This window comes from Arvicola amphibius, chromosome 8, assembly GCF_903992535.2.
Source record: "Arvicola amphibius chromosome 8, mArvAmp1.2, whole genome shotgun sequence".
Lineage (NCBI taxonomy): Eukaryota > Metazoa > Chordata > Mammalia > Rodentia > Cricetidae > Arvicola > Arvicola amphibius.
The window spans coordinates 66,426,811-66,452,569 of record NC_052054.1 but is presented as its reverse complement, the minus strand read 5'-3'; the positions used below and the strand labels follow the sequence as shown (position 1 = coordinate 66,452,569).

At 48.8% G+C, this 25,759-nt stretch overlaps 2 protein-coding genes across 2 annotated transcripts in view; both read left to right on the top strand.

The window, feature by feature from the left end:
- Positions 1-39: 39 nt before the first annotated feature.
- Positions 40-25,657, top strand: Ppp6r1 (protein phosphatase 6 regulatory subunit 1). Its single transcript, XM_038338958.2, has 24 exons — positions 40-589; positions 9,395-9,627; positions 12,782-12,968; positions 13,056-13,193; positions 13,274-13,339; positions 13,898-14,010; positions 14,106-14,219; positions 14,468-14,630; positions 14,720-14,872; positions 14,957-15,091; positions 15,747-15,811; positions 15,927-16,042; positions 16,137-16,222; positions 16,335-16,424; positions 16,503-16,600; positions 19,343-19,400; positions 19,486-19,658; positions 23,308-23,441; positions 23,534-23,666; positions 23,808-23,878; positions 24,007-24,088; positions 24,598-24,708; positions 24,798-24,860; positions 24,939-25,657. The coding sequence occupies exons 2-24, from the start codon at positions 9,401-9,403 to the stop codon at positions 24,940-24,942; spliced, it is 2,580 nt and encodes an 859-aa protein (XP_038194886.1). The 5' UTR covers positions 40-589; positions 9,395-9,400; the 3' UTR covers positions 24,943-25,657.
- LOC119820524 (lysoplasmalogenase-like) overlaps positions 25,594-25,759 on the top strand; it is a 62,165-nt gene continuing 61,999 nt past the window's right edge. The window contains exon 1 of the mRNA XM_038338948.2: positions 25,594-25,759. Within this exon, the coding sequence (XP_038194876.1) occupies positions 25,602-25,759 (158 nt within the window). The 5' untranslated portion in view covers positions 25,594-25,601.

The window sequence follows — 25,759 nt, the reverse complement described above, 5'->3', positions numbered from 1 at the left end:
GAGAGGGCGGAGCCTGTCTTCTTGGGTCCTCCCGCGCTCGGGGCATTGTGGGACAGTGGCGGAGCTGGCTGTGCGTTGGAGGCCTTGAGCTGGACGGCTGGGCCGGGGAGAGCCAGCCGCTTCAGGGGACACTGAGTGAGGAGACGGTCGTCGGCTCTCGGGTGTAGCTCTGCGCCCGTTGGGGCTGCGGAGGCTTGTTTTTTTGTTTGTTTATTTCCTGTCCCTCGGTGCCGGCGTGTCTGTGTGTTTCTGTGTGTGTAACCCGCGGCGACTTCCCTCGTCGCCCCTGCTTCGGAGGTGCCTGCGCAGGCCTCGCGTCTGCCCCGAAGCTCTGCTGTGGAACGAGCGCGCCTACTTTGTCGCGAAGCCCCGAACTCGTCGACGCTCGGCGGTGAGGCAGGGGATTCCCTGCGACCGGAGGGCGCTTGCGCGGCTCCGCGAGCTCCGGCCCGGGCGCCTGCGCGAGCCCCCCGGCGCCGCCCCCGCCCCTCATAGCCGGCCCCTCGGCAGGGCCGGAGCCGCCGGCGGCGGGGCGGCGGGGGCGCCCCGATGAGCCCCGAGTGCGAGGAGCCGCCGCCCCCCCGCGCAGGTGAGCAGCGCAGCCACCTTCTCACTCGCGAGTTCCTGCCTCAGTCCCCTTGAGCGCCTCCGAGTCTCTTAGTATCCTCCCTTTTACTCCCCAAGTCTCTCAGCCACTTGTCAGTGTCGTCAAGTCTATTTCCTGTCGCCGGGCCTCGCTGTCATCATTCCCACCCCATGTTCCTCGTCTCCTGAGTGAAGGTCCTCTCTAAGTCTCGTAGGCTCCTCTTTCTTCCTTAGCCTCTTCTCCCTGCAGCCCACCACCCCCATCTCTTCCCACTGGGGTCTCCATCACCTCCACCTGTCATTCTGACTCAGCTCCCTTGGGACTTCTCCGGCCCACTCCCCATCGTAGTTTTCCTTCCTCCCGCCTGCCCTTCTGTTCTCACCTCTGTCTCCCCGTTTCGCTCTCATCGGCCTTCATGGACTCTTGGCCTTTCTGGTTCTCCCCCTCCGTTCAGGAAGGCAAGATTAAGCAGGTTTTTCCTTCCCCTTGACTAGGACTGTCGTGTCCCTGGCTGTCCCTAGCTTCCTATGGTGAGGAAGCACTTGGAAGCTACTGTTCTTTGGTGCACTACTGGATACTAGTGTGAGAGGAGGGCCTGCCTGGTGCTGGGTTCCCCAGGGGAGTGCTCAGCCGAGGGCCCTGGCACTTTGTCTACCCAGAGAACCAAAGGCAGAGTCGGACGGTCACAATTGCAGTGTGTTGTGATGGTGGTAACCCGGGGTGCTGTGGCAGCAGGCCACAGAGTGGGAGAGACTGGTGAGACCGGCCGGATGGGTGGCTTTTCTCTCGAGGAAGGCTGAGTAGGAGTTAACAGATGGAGAGTGGGAAGAAGGGCTTTCCAGGTGGAAGAAGCAGCACGTGCAAATATGTGAAGGTGGGAACACTGCAGGAGGCAGGAGTCCGGTGGGATGAAGTGGGTTGAAGTGTTGAGAGGGTAAAGGGAGGAATGCCTTGGCTGGTACATTTGTACAGGGCCTTAAGTGACCTGGTTAGTGATCCCTTCTCTTTCCTCCCTTCAGTGGTGGTGTTGAGGCTCAAACCCAAGGTTTCCAGCTGCTGGGCAAACAACTCTTACAATACAGCCTAAGCCTGCCCTATGACTTTTAAGTTTTGAGACAGTATCTAACTACATTATTTAGACTTGCCTTGAACTCTGCAGAGCCAGTGGGATATTGATTGGACAATCTTTCTGTCTCAGTCTTCTGAGTAGCTAGAGTTACATATTTATGTTACCAGGCTACGGTGGTTAGGGTCTTTCTTGATCACACTCTTAATATACAAAGGCAACTTTACTGAGAACATATTGCCATTAACATCTACCTGGAAGGCAAGAAGTTTCTGGAAAGGAAGCTACATTGTATGCCAGATGTGTGGGGTTGAGGGCTATGAAACTGCAATAGGGTTGCTTCCATCCTGAAGGAGAGGTTCTGTCAGCACCAAGGCCAACGCTGCAGGGACTGCATTGCTTGAACAACACACTATGAATTGTTTCTGTGTGCATTTCGTATATCTAATGTGGACAGTTTACATGGGAGCACTTGCCATATTCTGCCACATACACTTGGAGTTGTCTTGTGTTATTTAAAATTGCTTCTGTGGATCTTTTGTTTGTTTATTTTCTGGTAACGTTTGCCTAATTTGAATCATTTTCCCAAGTTCAGTGACTTGAGACCTTTAGCTTTGGGATTGGGAAAATGAGAAATTATTTAGAGCAGGATCTTTTGTGAGTTAGATCTCAGTTCGAGTCCTGGCTCTTGCCTTTCCAAGTGGTGAGTTAGGCAAGTGTTCTGTACCCGTTTCTCGTGTAAGTGGGCTAATAGGAGGGCTCTCTGTAAGGTGGCTCTGGGGATTGAGTTAAATGTTTGTTGATGCCTGTCACAGAAGGTAAGGCACAAGTGCACCACATCAGGACCTCAGATTTATGATTTGATCCTTGATGTCTTAGTAGTTCTCAGTCAGTACGATGTGTCCTCTAGGAGACATTTGGCGATGTTTGGGGACCCTTTGGTTGTCGAAACTATAGGAAATAGGAGGAAGTCTGCTTCCTACATCTAGTGTATGTATATCCCACCCAGGGATGCTATTGCAGGGCAATTTCACCACAAATAATTATCCAGTCCCAAATACCATTGGTGCTGATAGGAAAGATAGCAGGGAAACACTGCTACTCTGCTTTATTGCTTGACTATCTTGTGTACTTTGTGCTTCTATGTGAAATGAGCTGTTGTGTATTTTCCTTTATATTCATCCTCTTTGATTGTTTGCTTTTGTTGGGTCATATGGCATCTTCCTTCCATTGAAGGAGAGCAACCTCATTCCCCTCTTTTTAAAATCTACTCTGGCCAAGAGATCACTTTCTCCTCTCTGGCTTCAGTTTCCATTAATCCAACAAGCACTTTTACTTTTTATTTTGAACCAGAGTCTCATGTAGATCCACCTGGCCTCAAACTCACTGTGTAGCCAGGGATGACTTATTTCTGATCCTCCTGCCTCTACTTCCCAAGTGTTAGGATAGCAGTGGTGGTTCACCATTGGGATTCTAACTCAGGGCCTCGTGCATGCTAGACAAACACCTTGGCAAATTAACTACAACCCCAACCTGCCAAGAAACACTTTGGATTTTTTATCTGTCGGTATGTTAGATCCTATGTGGCATCTCTAGAGGGTGGCAGGTACCTGGGCAGACCTGTCTTTTCCTCACAGCCGAGACTTATGTGCTTTCATAGTGACCAAAGGGATGCTTAGGAAGGAGGTTTGCTGGGGGTGGCTTCCTGGAGGAAGTGGTGTCAGTGTAGAGGCATCAGTCTCAGTCGGTATACATCAGTCTCGAGAGGAGGTAGTCAGACTCAGAGCTTGTAGGGCAGGTGGAGGGCACAGCCCCCAACCTGAGAGCAGCCAATTTGGCACAACTGTTGAGTGCTTCTGCCATTAGACTTGCTGCAGGAGAGAGGTAAGAGGCGTGGGTGCTAGGAGTCAGTGCCCATTACTAGTTTGGTGGGAACACACCAATGCCAGACCAGGGTTTTTTCTTTGCACACCAGTTTTATGAATTCTTCTCCAAGAAGGGGTGCCTTATCTCATCTGTAAGATATTTCTCAGATGAGAAACTGAGGCTCAGGGGCATTAGGTCCTTGGTTTTCATTTTGGAGAGATAAAATTCCAGCCCTGGTCAAGTGCAGTGATATGTTCCTGTAATCTTAGCTACTTAGGAATCTGAGGCAGGAGGATCACTTGAGCTTGGGAGTTTGAAGCCAGTCTGGACACACACTTGAAGATTTGAACTTTTGACAGTTTTTTGAAGTTTAGTTTAGTTTAATTTTGAGATAGCCCAGGCTAGCTTCAACTTCCCAAGTCTGGCCTATCAATCCTGGTTCCCCTCTGTTTTTCTAGGGGCTATTTCACATCTATTCAGTAGGCTGTTCCTTTTTAACACTGTGGCCACCCCAGGAGATGAGTACTGAGTATAAATCTTCAAGTCTTCTCCTAGTCCTTGGCCAAGTATCCTTAGACTGTTTCTAATTACTCCTCCCTCCTATGGGGTTGGGTCAAAGTTTCTCTTTCCTCTGGGAGGAGGGTTCCAGGTTCTCAGTGGCAGGCCCATGGTTTGTTCTCTCACTCAGACTTCTACCCTCAGGCTTTCCTACAGGCTTTCCTAAGCCATGGGAAGTCCCGGCTCAGTGTTCATGTGGCCAGGCCTTTCTAGCAGTGGTTCCTTCTCTGAATGGTTGTCCCCCTGTGCTTGCTTTGCTAGGGTGATGATATGCTGTGAAGGCCACATTGCAGATCCTTCCCAGAGGTGGTTAGGTTGCTGTTATTGTCTCCTCATCCCTGGTATTAAGTGTCCCAAACCCCTTTTCCAGATTTGGCCAGGAGCTGGCTGTGGCATTAAAAAATAGAGGCATGATCCACCCAGCCTTTTAAGGAGCTAGCAGGCCTGGTGCTGGTAGCACAGCTTCCTTTCCTCCGAGAACAGCCAATTGGCCTGAGGGTCTGTCGTAATGCTGGCACCTTTGAGCAGCTCAGGTGGCTCTACTGAAGGCCCTCCCAAAGGGCTCTCTGCTCTCGCCTCCCAAGGTGGAGGGGTCGGGGTGGTTTGGGCAAGTATGGCAGGATTGGCAGATAAAGAACCTGCCCATGGGTTTCCTGGTAGGCAGTGTTTAAAGCTACAGTGGTGGCTGCAGCAACAGTGGGGACCACCCTAAGTTCTGTCTGGGCCAGGGAAGAAGGTGCAGGAACTGGCAGGCTCCTGAGAGGGACAACTAGTGTCAGAGACCTTAGAATAACATAAAACAAGAAGCCAGAGCTGCTGATGTTAGAGCTGGCAGGAGAGGCAAAGCGACTTTCGTTCCTAATGGCTTCCTTTCTCATTTATAATTTCCCTTCCTTCCGTTAGCAGCCAGTCTTGGTTTTCAAACCGTCTCTAAAACCAGTGCTTGTCACTTCCGTTTTCTTGAAGTTGCTGAAAGTTACACAGGATGGGGGTGGCGGGGTGTGTGGTGTTAAATATCTGAGTGATCTGAAGAAAGTACTTAAGTCACTTGGGCAAATGCTGAGAGTCCCTGCTTTTCTGTCACCCTTGGTGTAGTAACTGTCTCCTACCTCTCTTGCTTGAAATTGTCTAAGCATGGTCTCAGGACAGCCTGGGGGAGGAATTTGCCTTCTGGACCTGCCTTCAATTAGTACCTATCCCCGATAGACTGGGTTTTTCAGACTCCCGAGACTGTTGAACACTGCATGAACCCTCTACTAAACATTACCTCTAGACTTGTTCCAGGGGCACCCTGCCTAGTTCTCTGGGAAGCCAGTTTGGGGAGAGTATCCCAACCTAGTCACTGGGACAGGTGGTAAGGTTGAGGCGGGGATGGGGATTTTGAGGGACTGTGAACTGTGCCCTTTAATCACGTGTCTAGAAGTGAGTGGTGAGAGTTTTTGTCAAAAGACTAGGGCGTGTCATATGGATTCTGATTTTCTCTCGTGGTAGTTGTGTGGTTCTCTTTCTTCTGACTCCTTTTCTTAATAGGATTCTGTTGTCAGATGGAACTGACAATGATTCTTTCCCTTCTGTTTTGTGCGAAGACAAAATACTAAAAGGCTAGGTCCTGGGATTGGCCGCAGATGATGGCTTGGCCTTGCCCCTGACCTGTCTCCCACTGTGGAAGAGGTTTTTTGTGTTCTCCAAAGAGCTTCACTTTATCACATTTATTTATTTTGTATACGTAGTGTACTTTTTTTTTACAGTGTGTGTAGAGGTCAGAGGACACTTGTAAGAGTCAGTTCTCTCCTTCCACACGTGGGACCCAGGGATTGAACTCCCGATTGTCAGGTTTGGCAGTGAAGTGCCTTTTCCTGTTTAATTAGCCATCTCACCAGCACTAAGCCCCACTTTATTAAATGGGAAGTATGTGACTAGCACATAGCAGTGAATCTGCCCACCACCCTCTGCATGGCATTCTGCTGGCCACACTGAAAAAAGCCTTCATCACTACACTCAGAGAAACTCTTCCACACTTCTAAGAGTCTACCTGGCCCTCTGTCCTCTGGGTTCACCTGTCAACTCTCACACGGCATATGCTTTCTCTGTTTGTGAGCCTGCAGACTGGTGTGCTTGGTGACTCTTCTCCAACCAGGCCTGGCCCAGGAGTTGACTCTTAGCTGTAAGATAGGCAGTTCCCAGTGAGAGTTGTATAGCAGACCTACATGGGCACAGAGTATAAGCCTCCTGCCCCTGAGGAAGGCCTCTGTCCCATGCCCAGAGTGGCGAGAACTGCCTACTAGTTGTAGGCCATAATGGCCATCTCAGTGTGGCTCTGCACCATTAATGCTCCTTAAATCACATGCCCTGCCTCTGCCATCTTCTCACCATGCAGACTTAACAAGGCGCATGCCTTTAATCCCAGCACTCGGGGCAAAGGCAGGTGGATCTCTGTGAATTCAAGGCCAGCCTGATCTACAGAGCTAGTGGTCAAAATTGATTTTAAACATTTAGATCCTCCTGCCTCAGCCTCTCAAGTGCTCAGATTCCAGTTAGGCATCATTGTTCCTGGCTCAGTTTTAAAACATTAAAAAAAAAAAATCACCTCACAAGGAAACTGTCTCCTCAAGCAGTTACTCTAGTTCCTCTAGTTCCTTACACATAATCTCTTTTCTGTCACTGTGGATGGTTGTCTGTTCTGAACACTTCAGAGTATCTTCTCACTGCCAGGTGAAGCAGCCTCCTGTGTAGAGAGGCTCCATGTTCACCAAGGCGAACTTCTTGTCACGTTACACCACGTGGTCTCCAGCCGGAAATAAGCAGAGTCATGATTAATGTGGCGGTTGCCTGAGACTATTCTAGTCCTACGTATATGCAGATCAGGAAACCTGTCTGCCTCACCCCTGCTCTCTTGTCAGTGTTCTTCTGGGCTGCTGTTCCCCTTTGCAGTGAAGGTCTCTGTGTCATGTACTCCATTGACCCATGAGAGGCTGCCATTGAGTGAGGAAGTAGGAAAGGGTCCCCTGAGGTCTGCACAACATGTGTTTCTTGTGAAGCAGAAGTTCCTTCACCCTCACCCCACATCTAGAATAACACCTCCAGCACCTGCATTGGCCCTGGGACTAACCTGTCCCTTCCCAGCCTGTCTTGAGTGATCTTGTGCCTCCTCCTCCCTGGACTTCCTCCCTTTGGCCTTGATGGAATGGGGCCAAGGATTGGGAGTGATTTTACTTTATCAATCCCAGACCAGTAGACCCCTGCCTCGGGCTGGAACCTTGCGATGTCATTTGGCAATATGTATATCTTTCAGCTAATATTTGTGAGCATTTACAACTAAAGGGTAAGGTTCTGTGTTAGGTGGTATCCCATGTGCTTAGTAACATAGGAAGATTTTTGAAAGAATAGTCTTACATTTTTTTATTTTTTAGATTTTTAAATTTTATGTGTATGGGTGTTTGGTCTTTGTGTATGTCTATGCTTCACATGTCTGGCTAGTGCCTGTGGAGCCAGAAGAGGGCATTGGGTCCCCAGGAACTAGAGTTTACAGTCAATTGTGAGCTGCCATGTAGGTGCTGGGAATGGAACCCGAGTCCTCTGGTTAAGCAAGTGCTCTAAACCACTGAGTCATCTTCAGCCCCTTCAGTCTTTATTGTCAGAACACATAGCTACAAGTGCATTGTTACTGTGTGTTAATCTTCTTTTTGGATAGCAGTAAGTGAGCTCTGTACAGGTCAGAGCAAGTGGATCAAGTGTGGGCCAGGGGGTTGGGAAGGCCCCTGTGCAAGGAAAATGCTTAGTAAGAGACCCTGAAGAATGAGGAGAAACCTCATTCTGGGACAGTGCTACCAAGGTAAACCAAAGCTTAGCTTGTTTTAGAAACAGAACAAAGTGGAGTATGTCCAGGGTGAGTGAAGAATGCAGCATGAAGAAGGCTAGAAGAGTGGAATAGGTTTCCTGATAGTTCTTCAGGGCATCTGGAGACCAATATGAGCTTTGACTATCTCTTCAGAGAGCTCTGCCTGGCTGGCTGTGGTGGAGGAGGTCTTCTCGCCTGGACCAGACTCAGGTTGCCAATCAGAGGATCTCAGGAAGTCATGAGGTCTGTGCAAGAAGAGACCAATTGGGGTCTGGTGTCTGTTTACCAAATTGTAGGCACTCCTGGCTAGAACTGCTTTCTTAGCTTCAACTAGTGTGGCCTGGGGCAGCAGTGGCCTCTGCCTCCGGTAGTTGGCAGGCCATCAGGAGACAAGTGAAGAGCAGAAGTTGTGGTTAGGCCCTAGTTGTAGCAAGAGTTCCACAGATGCTGTCCTTGGGCTAGATGGCCCCTGAGGTCAATAGGAAGCCTACTAACTTACTGGGGTTCAGTTCTTTCATTTTGTGTGATATGATGGCAGCTTCTGTGGCTGTGGCTTGGATCTGTGTACCCAATGCATGTTGTTGAATATGTAGGTGGTAACATAGGTTGGGTCTGATGTTGGTCTCTGGAGCTTTGTAGTTGTCTTGAGAGGAGCAAGGCATGAGTGCAGGGCAGTGCTGCCAGCTGATTAGTACCAGGGTATTCTAATTAAAGCTGGTTACTGGAGTCAGGGCTTGATAGCTCTTTATTCTCTTGCTGAACAGTTTATCCTCACGGGTTTCTATGGGCCCTGCTTTAGTTTAGTGACTGTCCTAGGAGCCCCGACCCCAAGTTTTCCTCTTCCCTGTCCCAGGCCTGGGTGTGGGGTGATGAGAGTATAGTTGGGCTGTGTTTGTGTGCGTGTGGTGACCAGGCAACAGCCACAGCCTCGAGTTGAGCATACTTCCTCTTTTCCGGCTGCCACCACCCCACACCTCACCAGGCGGCCTTGGGTGATTTGCTGGGACAGGCAGCAGCTGTGCGCTAGAGGTTATGGGAGCCTTTGAATTTGTTCAGCAAATAAAGTGAATCTGAAGCCAGAAGTTCAAATGATATCCTTGCCCAGATACAAGACAGTGGATACAGGCTCATGGGGATGGGTCAAGGTCACTGCAGGCTGTGTAGCTTTTCCATGCAGGCTCTGGGTACTCCACACTTAGGACTTCACCAGGCCCTAAGCTAAGAATGACAAAGTGGCATTATACTGCGGGGGAGGCAGTTTGGAGGCCAAGATGGTGGGCTCTGGGTTCCCTGGCAGGATTGGGTGCTGGTCACAGTGCTGAGCGTATGTGCTGGACCTGTGGAGCTCCTGCTGCAAGGCAGACTTGTGTGGAATGTGTCTGGGGCCTAGAAAGGGTGTTTGTGCTTGGTCACTGGGACTTCCTTATCCAGCAGGGGTTGCTATGTGTGTATGACAAATTGATTTTGCCCATGCTTGTAGGGCGCCATGTTTTGGAAGTTTGACCTGCACACAAGCTCTCATCTGGACACGCTGCTGGAAAAGGAGGACCTGAGCCTGCCTGAGCTTCTGGATGAGGAGGACGTGCTGCAGGAGTGCAAGGTTGTCAACCGGAAGCTCCTGGACTTCCTGCTACAGCCATCCCACCTGCAGGCCATGGTGGCCTGGGTCACCCAGGAGCCCCCAGCCAGTGGTGAGGAGCGGCTACGCTACAAGTGAGTCCTTCACTCTCCCCTGTACTCAGTAACTGAGCTTTGGGGATGAGGAAGTAAGGCAAGGAGGGTCAGACCCTTTACAGAATCACAGCTCACCTAGTGAATACTCTTCATGGTCCAGTTCTTTTAAAAGTTTTGTATAAGGTTCTCTACCCATGCTAAATACAGGGCTTTGGGATAAGTCTCATTCACCCTTTAAATCTCAGCAAGGAGCCAGGTTTCCTCACTTCCATTTGCCTTTTTTCTTCTTGTTGTCCTCATTTTATTGTTTCTGATATAGGGTCTCAGGTAGCCCACACTGACCTTGAACTTGTTGTGTTGAGGACCACTTTGAATTCCTGATCTTTTTGTTCCCTTCCAAGGGCTGAGATTATAGTATACATTTCACTGTGCTTGACTTCTTCCTGTATGCGTGCGCGTGTGTGTTTTCAGAGGACAAATTGCAAGAATCAGTCTTTTCCTATTTCTCCTTGATCATGTGAGTTCTGGCGGTTGAACTTAGGTTTTCAGGCTTAAATTTTACCTGCTGAGCCAGCTCACCATTCCTCTACCTTATTTTTTGAGACAGGAGCTACTGAATCAGAAGCTAACCAGTTCAGTTATCCTGTCTCAACAAGCTCCAGAGGTCTGCCTATCTCTGTCTTCCTAGTTCTGGGATTACAGACACAAGCCATCACAGCCAGCATTTTACGTAGGTGTTAGGGATCTAAAACTCAACTCCTCATGTTTGCACAGCAGTCAATTTTACTGACTGAACTATCTCCCTGGTCCCTTCCCAGCGATTTTTTGTTGGTGTTTGTTTGATTTTTAAATTTGTATGTATTTATGTGTACCTGTGGATTTTGTGTGAACCACATACATGTATGTTTCTAAGGAGCTCAGTGGATGTTGGATCCCTGGAGCTGGAGTTACAGAAGGTTGTGAGCCATCTGATGTTGGTGCTGGGAACTAAACTTTGTCCTCTGCAAGGCTTTGTTTTGTTTTGAGACAGGATTTCTTTGCCTGACTGTCCTGGAACTCACTCTGTAAACCAGGCTGGCCTTGAACTCACAGAGATCCTCCTGCTGCTGCCTCCCAAGTGCTGGGATTAAAGGTGTGTGCCATCATCACCCCCTCTGAAAGTCTTTAAGCATGCTTAACTGCTGACCTTCTCTCTAAGTCTTCTTCCTGGTGTTTTTAATCAATTAAGAATTTTTCTCAGGATATGATGTAGACTTGAACATAGCTGTAAGAACTAGTTGAGTGATCCCAAGTATATGTTGCTGTTTTCCCCACTGGTGATACTTGGCCTGACTTTATAGGGTTTCACACTGAGATAGTGACATGGACATAGCATGCCTGATCCCTGCCTATCCTGTTGAAAGGAGGTTTTCTGACCTTCCTTGTACTCTTCTGAATCTGTGTAGGCTTTTGTGTCTGAACCACAGCAACATCTTGAGTACTTCCATCACCATACAGATTCCTTCTGGCCCTTTCATGACATGCTCCCTCCTTCTTAACCCGTGCTACTAGTCTGTCCTCCTTTTACCTGTTGTGTTATTGGCTTTTCTCAACATAGTTTCCTTGAGGTTGACTTAAGCCCCTGCGCAAAGGTATCTTTTCTTTGATCCAGAATAAAAAGATCCTACCAGGACTGACTTTGGCTCATTGCATTCTGAATGCAGATACTGTTGTGGGGCAGCCTGTGGGGCTCCCATGTGGTTTACAGCCAGCCCCTGGCTCCAGACTGCCTTCTTTTCAGCTGAGATTTTTTTTATTATTGATTTCTCTTTTGGATTTTGAGCTTTGAGAGTACAGTGTCTGCATCTTTTTGACCATTCTTGGTGCCTGGCACAGTGCATGGCATGAAAAGCTCTGTGTAGGGGGTGCAGCACCAGGTAGTGTAGCAGGGTGCATCACCAGGTAGTGAGGCAGGACCAGGCAGACAGGACACTGTAGGCTGCAGCAGTTGTGTGCCATCTTGCTGATCTTCCTCGGTTGCTGCTTGTGCATGATCCTTCCCTGGTCTTAAAACTCTACCTCCTGTGTCCATCCTGTTCACTGTGCTGTCCTCTGACTTGTTCTGTCTTCCCATCATGGGAACTTTGAGCCAGACAGATGACAATGAGGGGACTCAGCAAGGCAGTGTCACCTGGAGAGCCATGGCCCGTTTGGTCTTGCTGAGTCTGTTTTCTAGATGATGGGGGCTCTTGGCACAGGTCCCCACAACTTTGGGCTAGCCTAGGAGCAGTTGTAGTCTCTCGGGGCTTTGGGTGGCACCCATAGCAGTGATGCCCTTAGAATGTCAAGTATCCAAATATGTCTAAGAAGAGGAGCAAAGGTTGGAGGTTTAGAAAGATGACACCAGGGCTAGGATGGCCTGAGCTGGAACAGCATGTGGGACTGGCCTTTACATTAGAAGATATGGGAATTAGTGGTGGGAGGGGATCAGGAAATGCTAAATCAGAGTTTTAGGACTAAGTTCAAATCAAATGTCATTTTGTGGTGGTGGGAGTCCCAGTAGGTTTTTCTTTCTTTCTTAATTTCTTTCTTTCTTTCTTTCTTTCTTTCTTTCTTTCTTTCTTTCTTTCTTTCTTTCTTTCTTTCTTTCTTTCTTTCTTTCTTTGTTTTAAGACAGTATCTCTCTATGTAGCCCTGGCTGTCATGGAACTCCTGTAGAACAGGCTGGTCTTGAACTCAGAGATCCACCTGCCCTCTGCCTTTTGAGTACTGTGTTTAAAGGCATGTACTACCACAATGGGTTCCCACTAGATTTTTGTTGTGTTTTTAGTTTCAATTTTATTTTACATTAAAAAATATATTTATTTATTTTATGTATATGAGTGCTCTATCTGCATGTCCAACTTTATGCCAGAAGAGGGCATCAGATCCCACTGTAGATTCCAGCCTGGTCAACATAATGAGGTTCACGACAGCTAGGGTTACATAGAGAAACCCTGTCTCTAAAAATAAAGAAGACTGGAGAGATGGCTCGGGGGTTAAAAGCACTGTCTGCTCTCCCAGAAGTCTTCAGTTCAATTCCCAGCAACTATCAATTCCCAGCAACTACATAGTGGTTCACATGGAACCCCCTGAGCCCAATGTTGGGTGTGGGGGTGAAGGTGGGGCCTCCACCTTCTCTCAGCACCCACAGCTATCTGCATTCACTTCCCAGGTACCCTAGTGTAGCGTGTGAGATCCTGACCTCTGATGTGCCCCAGATCAACGATGCCCTGGGTGCAGATGAATCCCTCCTGAACCGGCTTTATGGCTTCCTGCAGAGTGGTGACAGCCTCAACCCACTACTTGCTAGCTTTTTCAGCAAGGTCATGGGCATTCTCATCAATCGCAAGACAGACCAGGTGCCTGCTGACATTCAACATGTGTGGGTGAGGAGTTGGGAGGGTGGATGTCAGGACCCTATGCTATGACACAGCTTGTGCCCCCAGCTTGTGTCCTTCCTGCGCAAGAAAGATGACTTTGTGGACCTGTTGCTGCGGCACATCGGAACCTCGGCCATCATGGACCTCCTGTTGCGCCTGCTTACTTGTGTTGAGCGGCCCCAGTTGCGGCAGGATGTCTTCAATGTGAGGAGCCTGCTCAGGAGGTGGAGTGGTGGAGTGGAATGGGCTGGCATATGGTTTAGGAACTTACCCTCTTCTTTCAGTGGCTCAATGAAGAGAAGATTGTCCAGCGGCTAATTGAGCAGATTCACCCATCAAAGGATGACAATGTAAGTGCTGGCTGACACTTCCAAACTCTTCTTCAGATCATGTTCCACATCCCCTTTGTGTCTTAAGAGATGGATATTCGGGCTGAGGATATCGCTTAGTTGGTAGAGTGCTTGCTTAGGATTCATGAAGCCCTGGAACCACATAAGCCAGGCATAGTGGCACACAACTATAATCTCAGTTCTCTGCAACTGAAGGCAGAAGTTCAAGATCATTCTTTGCTTTCTAGAAAGTTTGGGGATAGCCTGGGCTACATGAGACTCTGTCTTTGCAGGGGGTGGGGATGTTAATTATTATTATAGCATGGGTCAATGCCTCATTCCTTTTCGTGGCTGAATAGTAAATACCCCACATTGTGGCTGTACCAAGCTTTGTTTTCCATTCAGCAGTTAATGAGTATGTGGTTGAGTAGTGCTCCATGTGCATGCATGAATGTCTCCTTTTGGGAGGTTTTGGGTACTGGCTTCCTCAGTATAGTATGTATCACCCCAGTGTCTGTGTGAGTGCTCTTTTATGTCTGAAAGGGGCTGGTGCATTCTTACTTGTTTCTACTTCCCCAGCAACATTCCAATGCATCCCAGTCCCTGTGTGACATCATCCGCCTCAGCCGGGAGCAGATGATCCAAGGCCAGGACAGCCCGGAGCCAGACCAGTTGTTGGCCACCTTAGAGAAGTGGGTTTACATGGCCAGTGCTGAGGCCTAGGGAGGGACTTGTCCTGGGGGTGTCCTGGCCGTTGGCCCTTTACTCTTGACTCCCCTTCCCTCAGGCAGGAGACCATCGAGCAGCTCCTGAGTAACATGTTTGAGGGAGAACAGTGCCAGTCTGTCATTGTCAGTGGGATCCAGGTGCTGCTGACCCTCTTGGAGCCTAGGAGGCCAAGGTAGGGTGCCGGCCTGAGGTGGCACACTGTCCCTGCCTGCATCTGCAGTCCCAGAGGTCTGGATGGCCATTGTGCAAAGATGTGGCTAATCACATATATGGTCCTTCCCCAATTGGGCCTGACCTCTGCCCTGTGTGTCTGACTTGTCAAAGAGCTCTATATGTCCAGGACTTAAGGCTGTGGTGTCCCTCTGGCCTATTCTTGTGGCCTGTGTGGCTCACTTTGCCTTCCTCTTGCTCTCTCCGCAGGTCTGACTCTGTGACCATGAACAACTTCTTTAGCAGTGTGGATGGGCAGTTGGAGCTCCTGGCCCAGGGAGCCCTGGATAATGCAATATCCAGTATGGGTGCCTTGCATGCCCTGCGTCCCCGGCTTGCCCGCTTCCATCAGCTCCTGCTTGAACCTCCCAAGGTGGGAGATGGGTTATTGTGATTCTAGAGGGAAGTGGGGTGGAAGAGAAGTAGTACCCTGTGTGCACTAAGCATGCCTTGTTCTTGTAGCTGGAGCCTCTGCAGATGACATGGGGCAGCCTGGCCCCACCACTGGGTAACACAAGGTTGCATGTGGTCAAGCTTCTGGCCAGTGCTCTGAGTACCAACGCTGCTGCCTTGACACAGGAGCTCCTGGTGCTGGATGTGCCCAACACCTTACTGGTACTTGGGATGGGATCAGAGGCCAGGGAGGTGGAGATGTGGGCAGAGCATTTTTGATATTAGCCTATGTCCCTACTTCCTCAGGACCTCTTCTTCCACTACGTATTCAACAACTTTCTGCACGCTCAAGTGGAGGTGTGTGTGAGTGCCATGCTGAGTTCCGGGCCCCCTCCAGACAGCAGCTCTGAGACACCTATCCCAAATCCTATCTTGAAACATGTAAGTTGGTGCTCCTGTTCCCCTCCCTCTGGGCAACTGGTACCTGAGGATATACCCTCCCAGAGGCGGAAACATCAGTACCTAGAATGGCTGTGGGATACACAGTTGGGGGAAAATGGGTATATACTGAGGGCCAGTGAATGCTGACTTGGCAATGGAGAATGAGAATACTAGGAGTAAGTGAGGGGCAGAGCCTTGTGGGTATCTATGTACACTCCATGTGAGAACCCGAAAACTCAGACTAGATATGGTGACCCACACCTTAATTCCAGCTGTGGAGATGAGGATTTCAATTTTTGTGTCTAGTTTAGGCTAGGAAAAAAAATAGGGCTTAGGATGTAGCTTACTTGGTTAGTGTATGCGTAGCATGCATGAAGTTATGGATGGTCCCTAGCACAACATAACAGCAGGTGTGATAATGCACTTAGGAGGATCAAAAGGTTATGGTTATTTTTGACTACATTAAGAGTTTGAGGCTATCCTGGGGGAGAAATCCAGATTTAAAGCAAGCCAGAGACACTGGCTCCCACCTTTTCTTCCTCTGTTCACAAGCCTGGGGCCTGGTGAAGTATGTTTGCTGAGTAAAGGCCCCGTCCCCAGCTGCTGGATTCTGAAAGTAGCTATCCCCAGGCCAACTCTCTCTGCTCTCCTGCAGCTTCTGCAGCACTGCCGCTTGGTGGAGCGCATTCTGACATCCTGGGAGGAGAACGACCGTGTACAGTCAGTACTCGCTGCCTTCCTATGGAGCAGATAGGGCAATGGGAGAATGGGTTGGGGGCTTGGGTAGCCCTGGTATCCAGCCTGTCACCCAGCTGTGACCTCCACTCTCAACCAGGTCTGGAGGGGGCCCAAGAAAAGGCTATATGGGCCACCTGACCCGGGTGGCCAATGCTGTGGTGCAGAATGCAGAACAGGGACCCAATGCTGAACAACTGGGGCAGCTACTAAAGGGTGAGGCATGGGGTTGGCTGGAGGTGCAGTTTGGAGAGATGGGTGTTGGAAGCTGAGGTTCTCCTACCTCATACTCCTTTATCCGTATACTCAGAGCTGCCAGAAGATCAGCAGCAGCGGTGGGAAGCATTTGTGTCAGGACCCCTGGCCGAGACCAACAAGAAGAACACAGTGGATCTGGTAAGGCCTGATCTGGTATTTTGTTCATGCCCCTGCTTCCTACAGCTGCCTGCCTTGCCCTTGTTTGGGGCCTTGAGCAGGCCCTGAGTACTCTCCTTCATCCTGTCCTTAGGTGAACACTCACCACCTGCACTCCTCCAGTGATGACGAGGATGACCGCCTCAAAGAGTTCAACTTCCCTGAGGAGGCTGTCTTGCAGCAGGTGGACCTGGGCCTGTGGAGAAGGGAGGAGTTGGGAGGGGCAGCTTCCTTCCAGTCCTGAACTCCATGCCTCTTATAGGCCTTCATGGACTTTCAGATGCAGCGCATGACCTCAGCCTTCATTGACCATTTTGGCTTTAATGATGAGGAATTTGGGGAGCAGGAGGAAAGTGTGAAGTAAGTGTTTCTCATGAAGTTGGTGCTCTGCCTTGTGACAGCATATGCTTTGCCTGCCTGTGTATGTCCCTGTGTGAGGTTGCAGGGCTGCCTAACCTTGTGATGGTTTATATCTTGCATCTTTTCTTGAATGTTCATCTGTTTATGCACCATGACCTAGCCAGCAACCTCTGTTTTTGGGCATACTCCTAGTGTTCACCTCTTCTAGATGAAGACCCAGCTTGGTAGTCATTTTCCCTTTACAATGAAGGTCATGGTGAAGATGATGAGCACAGTGTATAGTGTAGGAATGATGCCTGAGTGAGAGATGACAGTTTTGATGAGGTCTTGATGTTTCTGCGAAAAACAGAACACGGTTGTCAGATGGCCTAACTCTGAGACTTTTTGCAGTTGGGCGGAGGAGCTGGCCTTGGGGAGCATGGAGTGGTCATCTGTGTCACTTGTCTGAGATGTTATCCCATTGGATGCCACCCTCTGAGCAAACTTATCAGCTATATACTCTCAAAGAGACAAAGTCCTGGGACCTAGCCAGACAGAGTGAGAGCCTTGAAGGGTCCTTATGCTGAACATCTTTGGGTGTATTATGGTGGACTACAGTCTGTTGTGACTTCAGTGTTCCTATCTAAATACAACCATGCAATCCTGTATTTGCTGCTTCTCAGCTTAATGTCTGGCCTTCTATTAGAAGTTTTTATTTGGTCCCATTGGGGAAGATGCTCATGTGGAAACTTGACTCCATCCTGATGGGAGTGGGGCTGGTTTCTTGGTGGATGGAGTTGGGGTAGCTAGTTGTGCTTTTGAGACAAAGCTCCAATCCTGCTCTGCCAAGAAAAACTAAGCTATTTAGAGTAAGAGGAGGGAAGGTAGCTGGTAAACAGTGTTGGGGGAAGGTGTCCAAGTCTGCTGAGCTGGGCAATGCAGTGTAGCAATTGGCTGGTCTGCTCCACTCTTGACTTGCTGAGAGTCTTAGCTCCTGGTTTAGGGGAATTAAGGATACTTCCTTTGTAGTGTGGTTGTAAGAATGGAGTATATTGCTGCTGAGTATTTCATGAACTTGAGACAGTCCCTTGGGAAATAACCCCAACTTGTGTGCACAATGTGGATCTGTATATAAAGTGTTCTTACCATGTAAGGGTAGAAAGACATCTCAGTAGAAAAAGCAAAAAGCCAATGTGGTAGTACATTCTTTTAATTCCAATATCTGGGAGGTAGAGAAGGAGAATTAGGAGTTCAAGGTCCTCCTTAGCTACATAGTGAGTTCAAGACTAGTCTAGGTAGGCTACGTGAGACGCTATCTCAAAACAAAAACTTAAGCAGGCGGCTGTTAGAAAGTCACAGGCTCTGTTAGGAGGAAAATAAGCTGATCAGTCCTTTTGGAGAGCATGTGGGTATTTCCGACGTGCAGGTTTAATTTCTGTGGGGCTGTCTGAAAGAGAATTAAGCAGAGATGCCTGTGCACAGTGCTAAGCTAGACATGGATAGCTTGTCATGTGCCTGCTGTGAGGTGCTGCTCCCACTGGTAGTACCTCCTGGGTAGTTCAGGCAGTTAAGTTTCTACATGGTTGGGAATGATGGGACCCTGGCAGCAATGTGTTATTTAATCTCCAAAAATGGTTATGTCCCCATGTTTAGCATTTGAACACCATACTGTAGGCTTCTCACGGTCATGTGTTAGCTACTGCAGCCTGTACCTATACTCTGGTGGGATCTGGCTGGGGTGGTCTCCTTGAAGCGGTTTGGCTCATTGGCTCTCAGTGTCATATATTTTCCAGGAGTGTAGTACTGGCCTAATGCCCTTCCCACCAGCACTTGCATTCTCACAAGAAAATGTAATGGTCACAAACTCAGGGCCACAAACCCTGATAAGAAGCGATAGGTCCCCCTGCATTTCTGTTAGCAGTAAATGGTACTGGTGTAGTTAGAGCCCTTTACAGAGTGGTATTGGAATAGGATGTGTCTTGTTGATGCTTTTTGGTGGTTTGCTTTGTTACGTGGTAGTTATAAACAGCAGGTTTCCATAGCCAGCGTTGTCGTTATCAGGAAATGTGGATGGGTGTATAAACTCTTACCTAGGTTGTAGATAAATCCTTAAAAACCTACCCTTCAAGGTAGTTTCTGTTTCCTTGATTTTATATTGTTTTCCTTGATGCAATGAGATTTAGAAGTGCCAAGTGAGTTGCTAAGGATTCAGACCATTCTACAGAGCTTCCTGCATGGCAGGTCACCAGAGTCCCTGTCCTCTGAGCATCTGAAGGAAGAAGATGTGTTGTTTTTGTCTTAAGATTTATTTTAATTTAATGCGTATGAGTTTTACCTGCATGTGTATATATATCACATGCATACAGTACCTGTGGAGTCCAGAAGAGGACGTAGAATCCCCAGGAATTGGAGTTATGGATGGTCATGAGCTACCACATGGTTGCTGGGAACTGAGTCCAGGTCCTCTGCAAGAGCAGCAAGTGTTTGGGTTTCCCCCCCTCCACTGAACCACCTCTCCAACCCTAGAAACTATGTTTTTGTTTAGGGAGGAGATGAAGACACTTTCCTTTAGTGTATTTTGAGAATGTCTATTTTAGGTGACTTATTTTTCTTCTTTCTGTGACCTTAGAGTGCTGTGAACACTGGGTTGAGGTTACAACACCCTAGGGAGGAGGTGAATTTGTACAGTAAAGAGGGTTGCTGTGTGTCGCGTGAACGAGCAGAGGGGTGAGCGTTATGTCTCACTGCATCTCTTTTCTCCAGTGCACCATTTGACAAGACTGCCAACATCACCTTCTCCTTAAATGCTGATGATGAGAATGTGAGTGCTCCCTGTCTTGGTTGTGGGTGAAGGGGTGTGGAGGGTTCATAAACAGTACAGCATATCCTCCTGCCCTGCGCTGCAGCCCAATGCCAACCTGCTTGAGATATGCTACAAGGACCGGATCCAGCAATTCGATGATGAGGAAGAAGATGAGGAGGAAGGCCAAGGCTCAGCAGAGTCAGATGGCGAATATGGTGCCTGGCAGGGCAACCAGCCAGCAAGGGCATCCCATGCAGGCCAGCCTCCTGGTGTCCGGTGAGTCTCCCTCTACCCTCCTATCTCTTCAGTTCCCACTGCTTGGGGTTGTACGTACACTTAAACACATACATGTGTCTGAGTGACTACTCACACACACCAAATGCTTATAAATGTGTTGGACTGAGGCTGAAGTGCATGAGAAAAATCAGTGAGTTGTATGTTAGTTGGGTGGTTTCAATCACAAGTGGTAGAAACTCAGTTAGAATTAATCAAGTTAGGCACAGAATGAAGAAGGCTCCGTCATTCAACTATGCTCCTGAGTTCAGATGGTACCAAACACAAGTTTTCCTTTCTCCTCTTTTTGGAATGACAGATGAAACCTCTGTCAAACTAGATTGTTCTTCAGCTTTCTATAGGTAAATTTTTTTCTTTTTTTTCTGATACTCAGTGTGATCAAATTAATTCATGTCAGAACTTTTGCTGAGATGAACATCACTTCAAGTATGTATGGTCTGCAGCTCCAAGCTTTTACCTCATGACTTGATTTGAAGAAAGTTATTTGTGTTAACTTTATAATTGTTTGAGATTCTTGTCAATAGACTGTTTGGAGAGAGCCTGCTGACCCTAGGATTACAAGTGTGTGCCACAACCCAGACTTTTACTGTGTTTTTTACTATTTATTATATGGGTGCATGAGTGCCTTGGTGGGGTTGGGGGGAATTGGTCAAAAGACAACTTGCAGAAGTTAGTTCTCTACTTCTATAATTTGGGTCCCAGAGATTGAATTCAGGTGGTTAGACTTGGTGGCAGGTACCTTTGTTTGCTAAGCCACCTTGCTGGCTTGTGTATGCATACTTCCACACTCAAGTGAAGTGGGCATGAACACATGGGCACATATGCACGCACGCGCACACACACACACACACACACACAGAGATTTGGACAGGTTCATTGTACAAAATGGTAGATTTCTTTTTTTTTTTTTTTTTGGTTTTTCGAGACAGGGTTTCTCTGTAGCTTTGGAGCCTGTCCTGGAACTAGCTCTTGTAGACCAGGCTGGTCTCGAACTCACAGAGATCCGCCTGCCTCTGCCTCCCGAGTGCTGGGATTAAAGGTGTGCGCCACCGCCGCCCGGCGAAAATGGTAGATTTCTTAATGACATTTTAATATGTTATTAACTCTTCTAACTCTCTTCTATTCCCCCTCTCCTCCTCCCAACTAACTGCCCTCTTTTTGTGTCTTTGTAAGGTAGCTTATTTCCCTTAACATGGTGGTCTCTGTTAGCCTGCAAATGTCATAATTTCATTGTTTATGGCTAAAGAAAACTCAAACCTCTTTTTGTGTGTGGATCACTTTTTTTTTTGGTCTAGTTCTCTGTTGATGGACACTGAGACTGATGTTATTAACTTGACATTGTAAATAGTATCATAATAAACAACTGTGCAGGTATCAGGTATCTTTGTTCTATGCTGACTTAGATTTCTTATGTGTATACCCAGAGCCACCTTACAGAGTGTAGCAATCTAGTGTTAGTCTTTAAAGAAATCCCTTTTTTTCCCTCAAGTGTGTTTTTTTGTTTTGTTTTGTTTTGGTTTTTTTTTTTTACTTGCATAGACATTCCATTTATTATGAAAAAATTCCTTCATAATTACTCTCCCTCTTCCTTTTTTTTTCCTCATTTTTTTATTCAAGATTTCCATCTCCTCCCCTCCTCCTTCCCCTTCCCTTCCCTCCCTTCCACCCATACCCCCACTCCACCCCTCTCCAAAGACAAAGAGCCATGAGGGTTCCCTTCACTATGTTAAGTCCAAGGTCCTCCCAGCTCCCCCTAAGTCTAGGAAGGTGAGCAACCAAACTGACAAGGCTCACAGTGAGCCCGTCCATGCTGTAGAGTTCATGTTCATTGCCATTGTCTTTGGTTTCTCAGTCCTCCTCCACCGTCAGCCACATTCAGAGAGTCCGGTTTGGTCCCCTGTTCCATCAGTCCCATTCCGACTGGACTTGGTGGTCTCCCGTTAGATCTGTCCCACCGTCTCAATGGGTAAAAGCACTCCTCGCGGTCCTGGCTTCCTTGCTCATGATCTCCCTCCTTTTGCTCCTCATCAGGACCTTGAGAGCTCAGTCTGGTGCTCCTATGTGGGGCTCTGTCATTTTCTCCATCCAATGCCAGGTGAAGGTTCTATGATGATATGCAAGATATTCATAAGTATGACAATAGGATCTGGACATTTCTGGCACCCTCTCCTCAGCTGCCCAAGGAAGACATCATATAGCCTAGCCTGGCTTAAACTTGTTGTGTAGCTGAGGATGACCTTGAACTTCTGATCCTCCTGAGTTTTAGGATCACAGGCATGCACCACTACATCCTTTATGCTTTTCATGTTTTTTTTTTTTTTTTTTTTTTTTTTTTTTTTTTTTTTTATTATACTTTTATTTTTTTTATATTTAAAAATTTCCATCTCCTTCCCTCCTCCTCCCCTCTCCCTCCCCTCCTTCTCCCCCTTCTCTCCCCTCCTTCTCCCCCTTCCCTCCCCTCCCCTCCACCCATACCTCCCCTCCTGAACTCACAAATAAAAGCAATACACGGCTGATTGAAGGAAGTCACTCAGTCCCAGCTCTGTACATCTCAGTAAGTTCTTCCATACAGCACGTAGCTTTTCTGAAGCACTGGCATGTCACTTAGGGTTTTACACTTAGTCTATCACTGGTTTATGGTTCTTGCTACTTTAATACCCAGAACACTGAATTCACTCGCCTGCTGTGGGGTAAAAGATAAACTATGGTGGAGTTGAGACTGGCAGAAATAGAAAGATTTGTGTTGTCTTTCTGATTCATGACCTTTTGGCCTATATTCTATTTTTTTGGGGGGGGGTGGGGGGTTGGTTTTTTCAGGACAGGGTTTCTCTGTAGCTTTGGTACCTGCCCTGGAACTAGCTCTTGTAGACCAGGCTGGCCTCGAACTCATAGAGATCCGACTGCCTCTGCCTCCTGAGTGCTGGGATTAAAGATGTGCACCACCACCACCCGGCTTCTACATTCTATCCTCCCTCATTACCTAATGTTCTCCCTTTTGGTCTTTTTTCTAAGAGTTACACTATACTCACAGCTATACCTGTTTACACACACACACACACACACACACGTGTGTATACGTGTGTGTGTGTGTGTGTGTGTGTGTGTGCTTTAAGGAGATAGGCTCTGCATAGACGGGATAACGTGGTTTTTGTCTTTGAATTTGGATTACCATAATTCTTCCTTCCTCCTTTGTGTGTAGAGGCGGTTGGGATTTCCTTCATGGTTACACACTGTTTGTCATAAGCATTCAGACTATTTTTAGAGCAGCCAACGGTGCTAGGTGGTGTTCTCAGGATGTGACAATTGTGTTTCCTGGAATTTTAGCTGGAGGGAAAAGCAAAGGAAATCTTTTATTCTGGGGCTGATTCGCAGGTGGAGAGGTCTGTGTGTGTTTGGTGACAGAGGTGACTACCCATCGCTTTTTGTGGTTGTGGCTTAGTCTTGTTCTCAAGTGACTCAGACGCCGCTTGTTTGCTGGCTTCTCCAACATCTTCACATCCTTGGGTTCCCTGGGCCTCTCTGGAGACCTCTGTTCCCCGTCGTCTTTTTGTTGTCATCTGCTCTGTGGTTGGGGAAGTGGGTCAGTAGGCTGTCCCTACATGGCCTCCTGATGAGTTGGTATCTGAGGCAGGAGTGGAGGAAGCACAGACAGCGAGGAGGACGAGGAGGATGAGGAGGAAGAGGATGAGGATGAGGGGGCTGGCCAGGCAGCCTGTGGAAGGACCAGCCCTCCCTCCTTCCCTAGCCCCGGCCCTCAGCCTTCTGGTAAGTGTTTGGTGGCTTGTGCTCAAGTATACATGGAGTGTCTACCTGCTTTCAGCTTACCTTCTATCCATGTTCTCTCTCCTCTGCCACAGGCCCAAGTTGGACAGCCACCTTTGACCCAGTGCCTATGGATGCCCCAACAGGACCCTCAGTTTCCAAGGAGGCAGACATGTCCTCTACCCAGATCCTGACCAGCCCTCCAGCCCACGATGCCCCACAGCTCAGGTGTGGATGGCAGGGCAGGGCAGGGCAAGGCAGGGCAGTTGGTTATGACTCTCATCTGGGAGGTGCTCCCACATCCTAGTTCTCTCTTAGGTTTGGGTGTTGACCACAGCCACACCTTCAAACTCCTTTCTTAACTTCTAGGTCTCAGGACCCTACACCCCCCTCAGCACCTCAGGAAGTCACAGATAGCAGCAAAGTAGCAGAGCCTTTGGGTAAGTCACGCCATACCTTTCCCATAAGGGCTCTGAACTCTGCCTCAGGCCCACATGTGTGAAGACAGCAGCAGTCTCAGCTTGCTGGAGGGTAGCAGCTGAGGTGTGACCCATCTCTCCTTCCACAGCCCCCTGCCAGGCCTTGGTTAGTGTTGCGGATGTCCAGGCCACTCTGCATGGGATGTGCTCTGCCCCCAGCTCCTTGGACAGGTGACCGTTGGTATTCCATCTGAACTGCTTGCTGGAGGTGGTGTAGGGAAGCCCATCCTCCCTCCCTGCTGAAGTGGGTGTTGGACTCTTTGTCCCTCCCTAGTTGTCCTTAGCACCAAACTCTTATTTGAACTTCTATGCCCCTGTATAGTAATTAAATTTTTGGACAATGGCACATAGGGCCCTTGTGACTCCAGAGGTGAGAACAGCTTCTAAGAAGATCAGGGACCACATGAAGCAGGAGTGTGCATGGCACCACAACCATATTTTGCAGGGGGATGGCCACTGAAAGCTGTCAGCTGTAAGGCTGAGGAGGCCTGGCTCTCCCCCTTGCAGCTCTGCATCCCCACCATGCTCTGCAATCAGTATGCTCATAGGCTTCCCTGTTCTGAGGGTTCTCTGCTCCACAGCCCTATTCTCACCTGAGGCCCCTTCTGGAGAGACCAGTGGCCTCAGGCAGGCAGAGCTCTGGGAGCATCTAACAGTAGTCAAACTGGTTTCTCCTACAGTGCAACCAGAGACCCCTCTACCTCTGTCCCAGCCTTCGAGGCCCACCAGTCCCCCCAGACTGTGGAGGGAGAAAAGAGCCTAGAACCTTTGGGGCTTCCCCAAAGCCAGAGGTGAGTTAGCCTGTCTGGTCAGTGTTGGTGGATGGGGCAAGGCTGGTGGGGCAAGAAGTAACCTCCAGATCTCCTTTCTTCCCTAACAGTGCCCAGGGCCTTGAGATACCCAATGGCTCTACCCCAGGAGAGCCTGTTTCATCAAGTTCCCAGTGAGTGTGCCTACAGCCTGGGGTGGGTGGAGAAGATGGGGTCACTGGACCCTCACAAGTGTCTCCCTCTGTTTCCAGGTAGCTGCCTGGTGGCAGTGGTGGCCAAATCTTCTGTCCTCCCCATGGAATCCCCCAGTGGGGCAAGATGGGTCCTTTGGTGGACCTCTGCCCCATTATCCCATATCCTACATTCTCTCCTCTGGACTCCAAAGGAGGCTGGTGCCAGGGAGATGCCCTCACCCACCCCCATTTGCACTGAGAAGAGAAACTATGGAGCCTTGTCTCCTAGAATAAAGATAGAGAGTCACATAGAGAGAAAGGAGAGAGAGAAAGACGTATATTATATATTATATATATAGAGTGAGAGAGGAGTAAGGAAGCCAGGACAATAACTGGGTCAGTAGCGCTGAAGCACAGCTCCCCGCCTGTCCCACCAGGGACTGGCGCTGGGGTTTGAGGCTGCTGACCTGTGCTCTGGTGCAGATGCTTAGACCCAGCCTTTCACTCAGGACCACCTTGGGGTGTAACAGGGCATTAGACCCGGATGACCGTGTATTTGTTTAGACCTTGCACTTCGACCAGGCATCTGGCCCCTGACCCTGGGAAGCAGGGCTTCCCTGGCAACATCCCCAGAGGCCCAGAACCGGGGATTCTGGGTACCCAGTGCCCTGAGGGTCCCAGCACTGCTGCCAAGTGGCCTTGTCCCAGCTCCTTCCCCCAGGCTGGTGTGAGTGTGCAAGTATGTATGCAGAGCTTGTGTTTCATACTGCAAATATAAATAAAGGAAGACAGCTGAAGATTCCTGGTGTCAGAGTTCGAGTTCTGGGTTCAGGGTTGGGTGAATCTGCTCCACATGGCCTAGAGAGAACTACATTCTACATTCTCTTGGGATCGCACTG

Coding starts and splice junctions, on each gene's coding strand:
- Ppp6r1 (XM_038338958.2), top strand. CDS start 9,401: ATGTTTTGGAAGTTTGACCTGCACACAAGCTCTCATCTGGACACGCTG. Junction 13,340..13,897: donor ACCCATCAAAGGATGACAAT/GTAAGTGCTGGC, acceptor CTACTTCCCCAG/CAACATTCCAATGCATCCCA. Junction 24,709..24,797: donor GGGCTTCCCCAAAGCCAGAG/GTGAGTTAGCCT, acceptor CTTCCCTAACAG/TGCCCAGGGCCTTGAGATAC.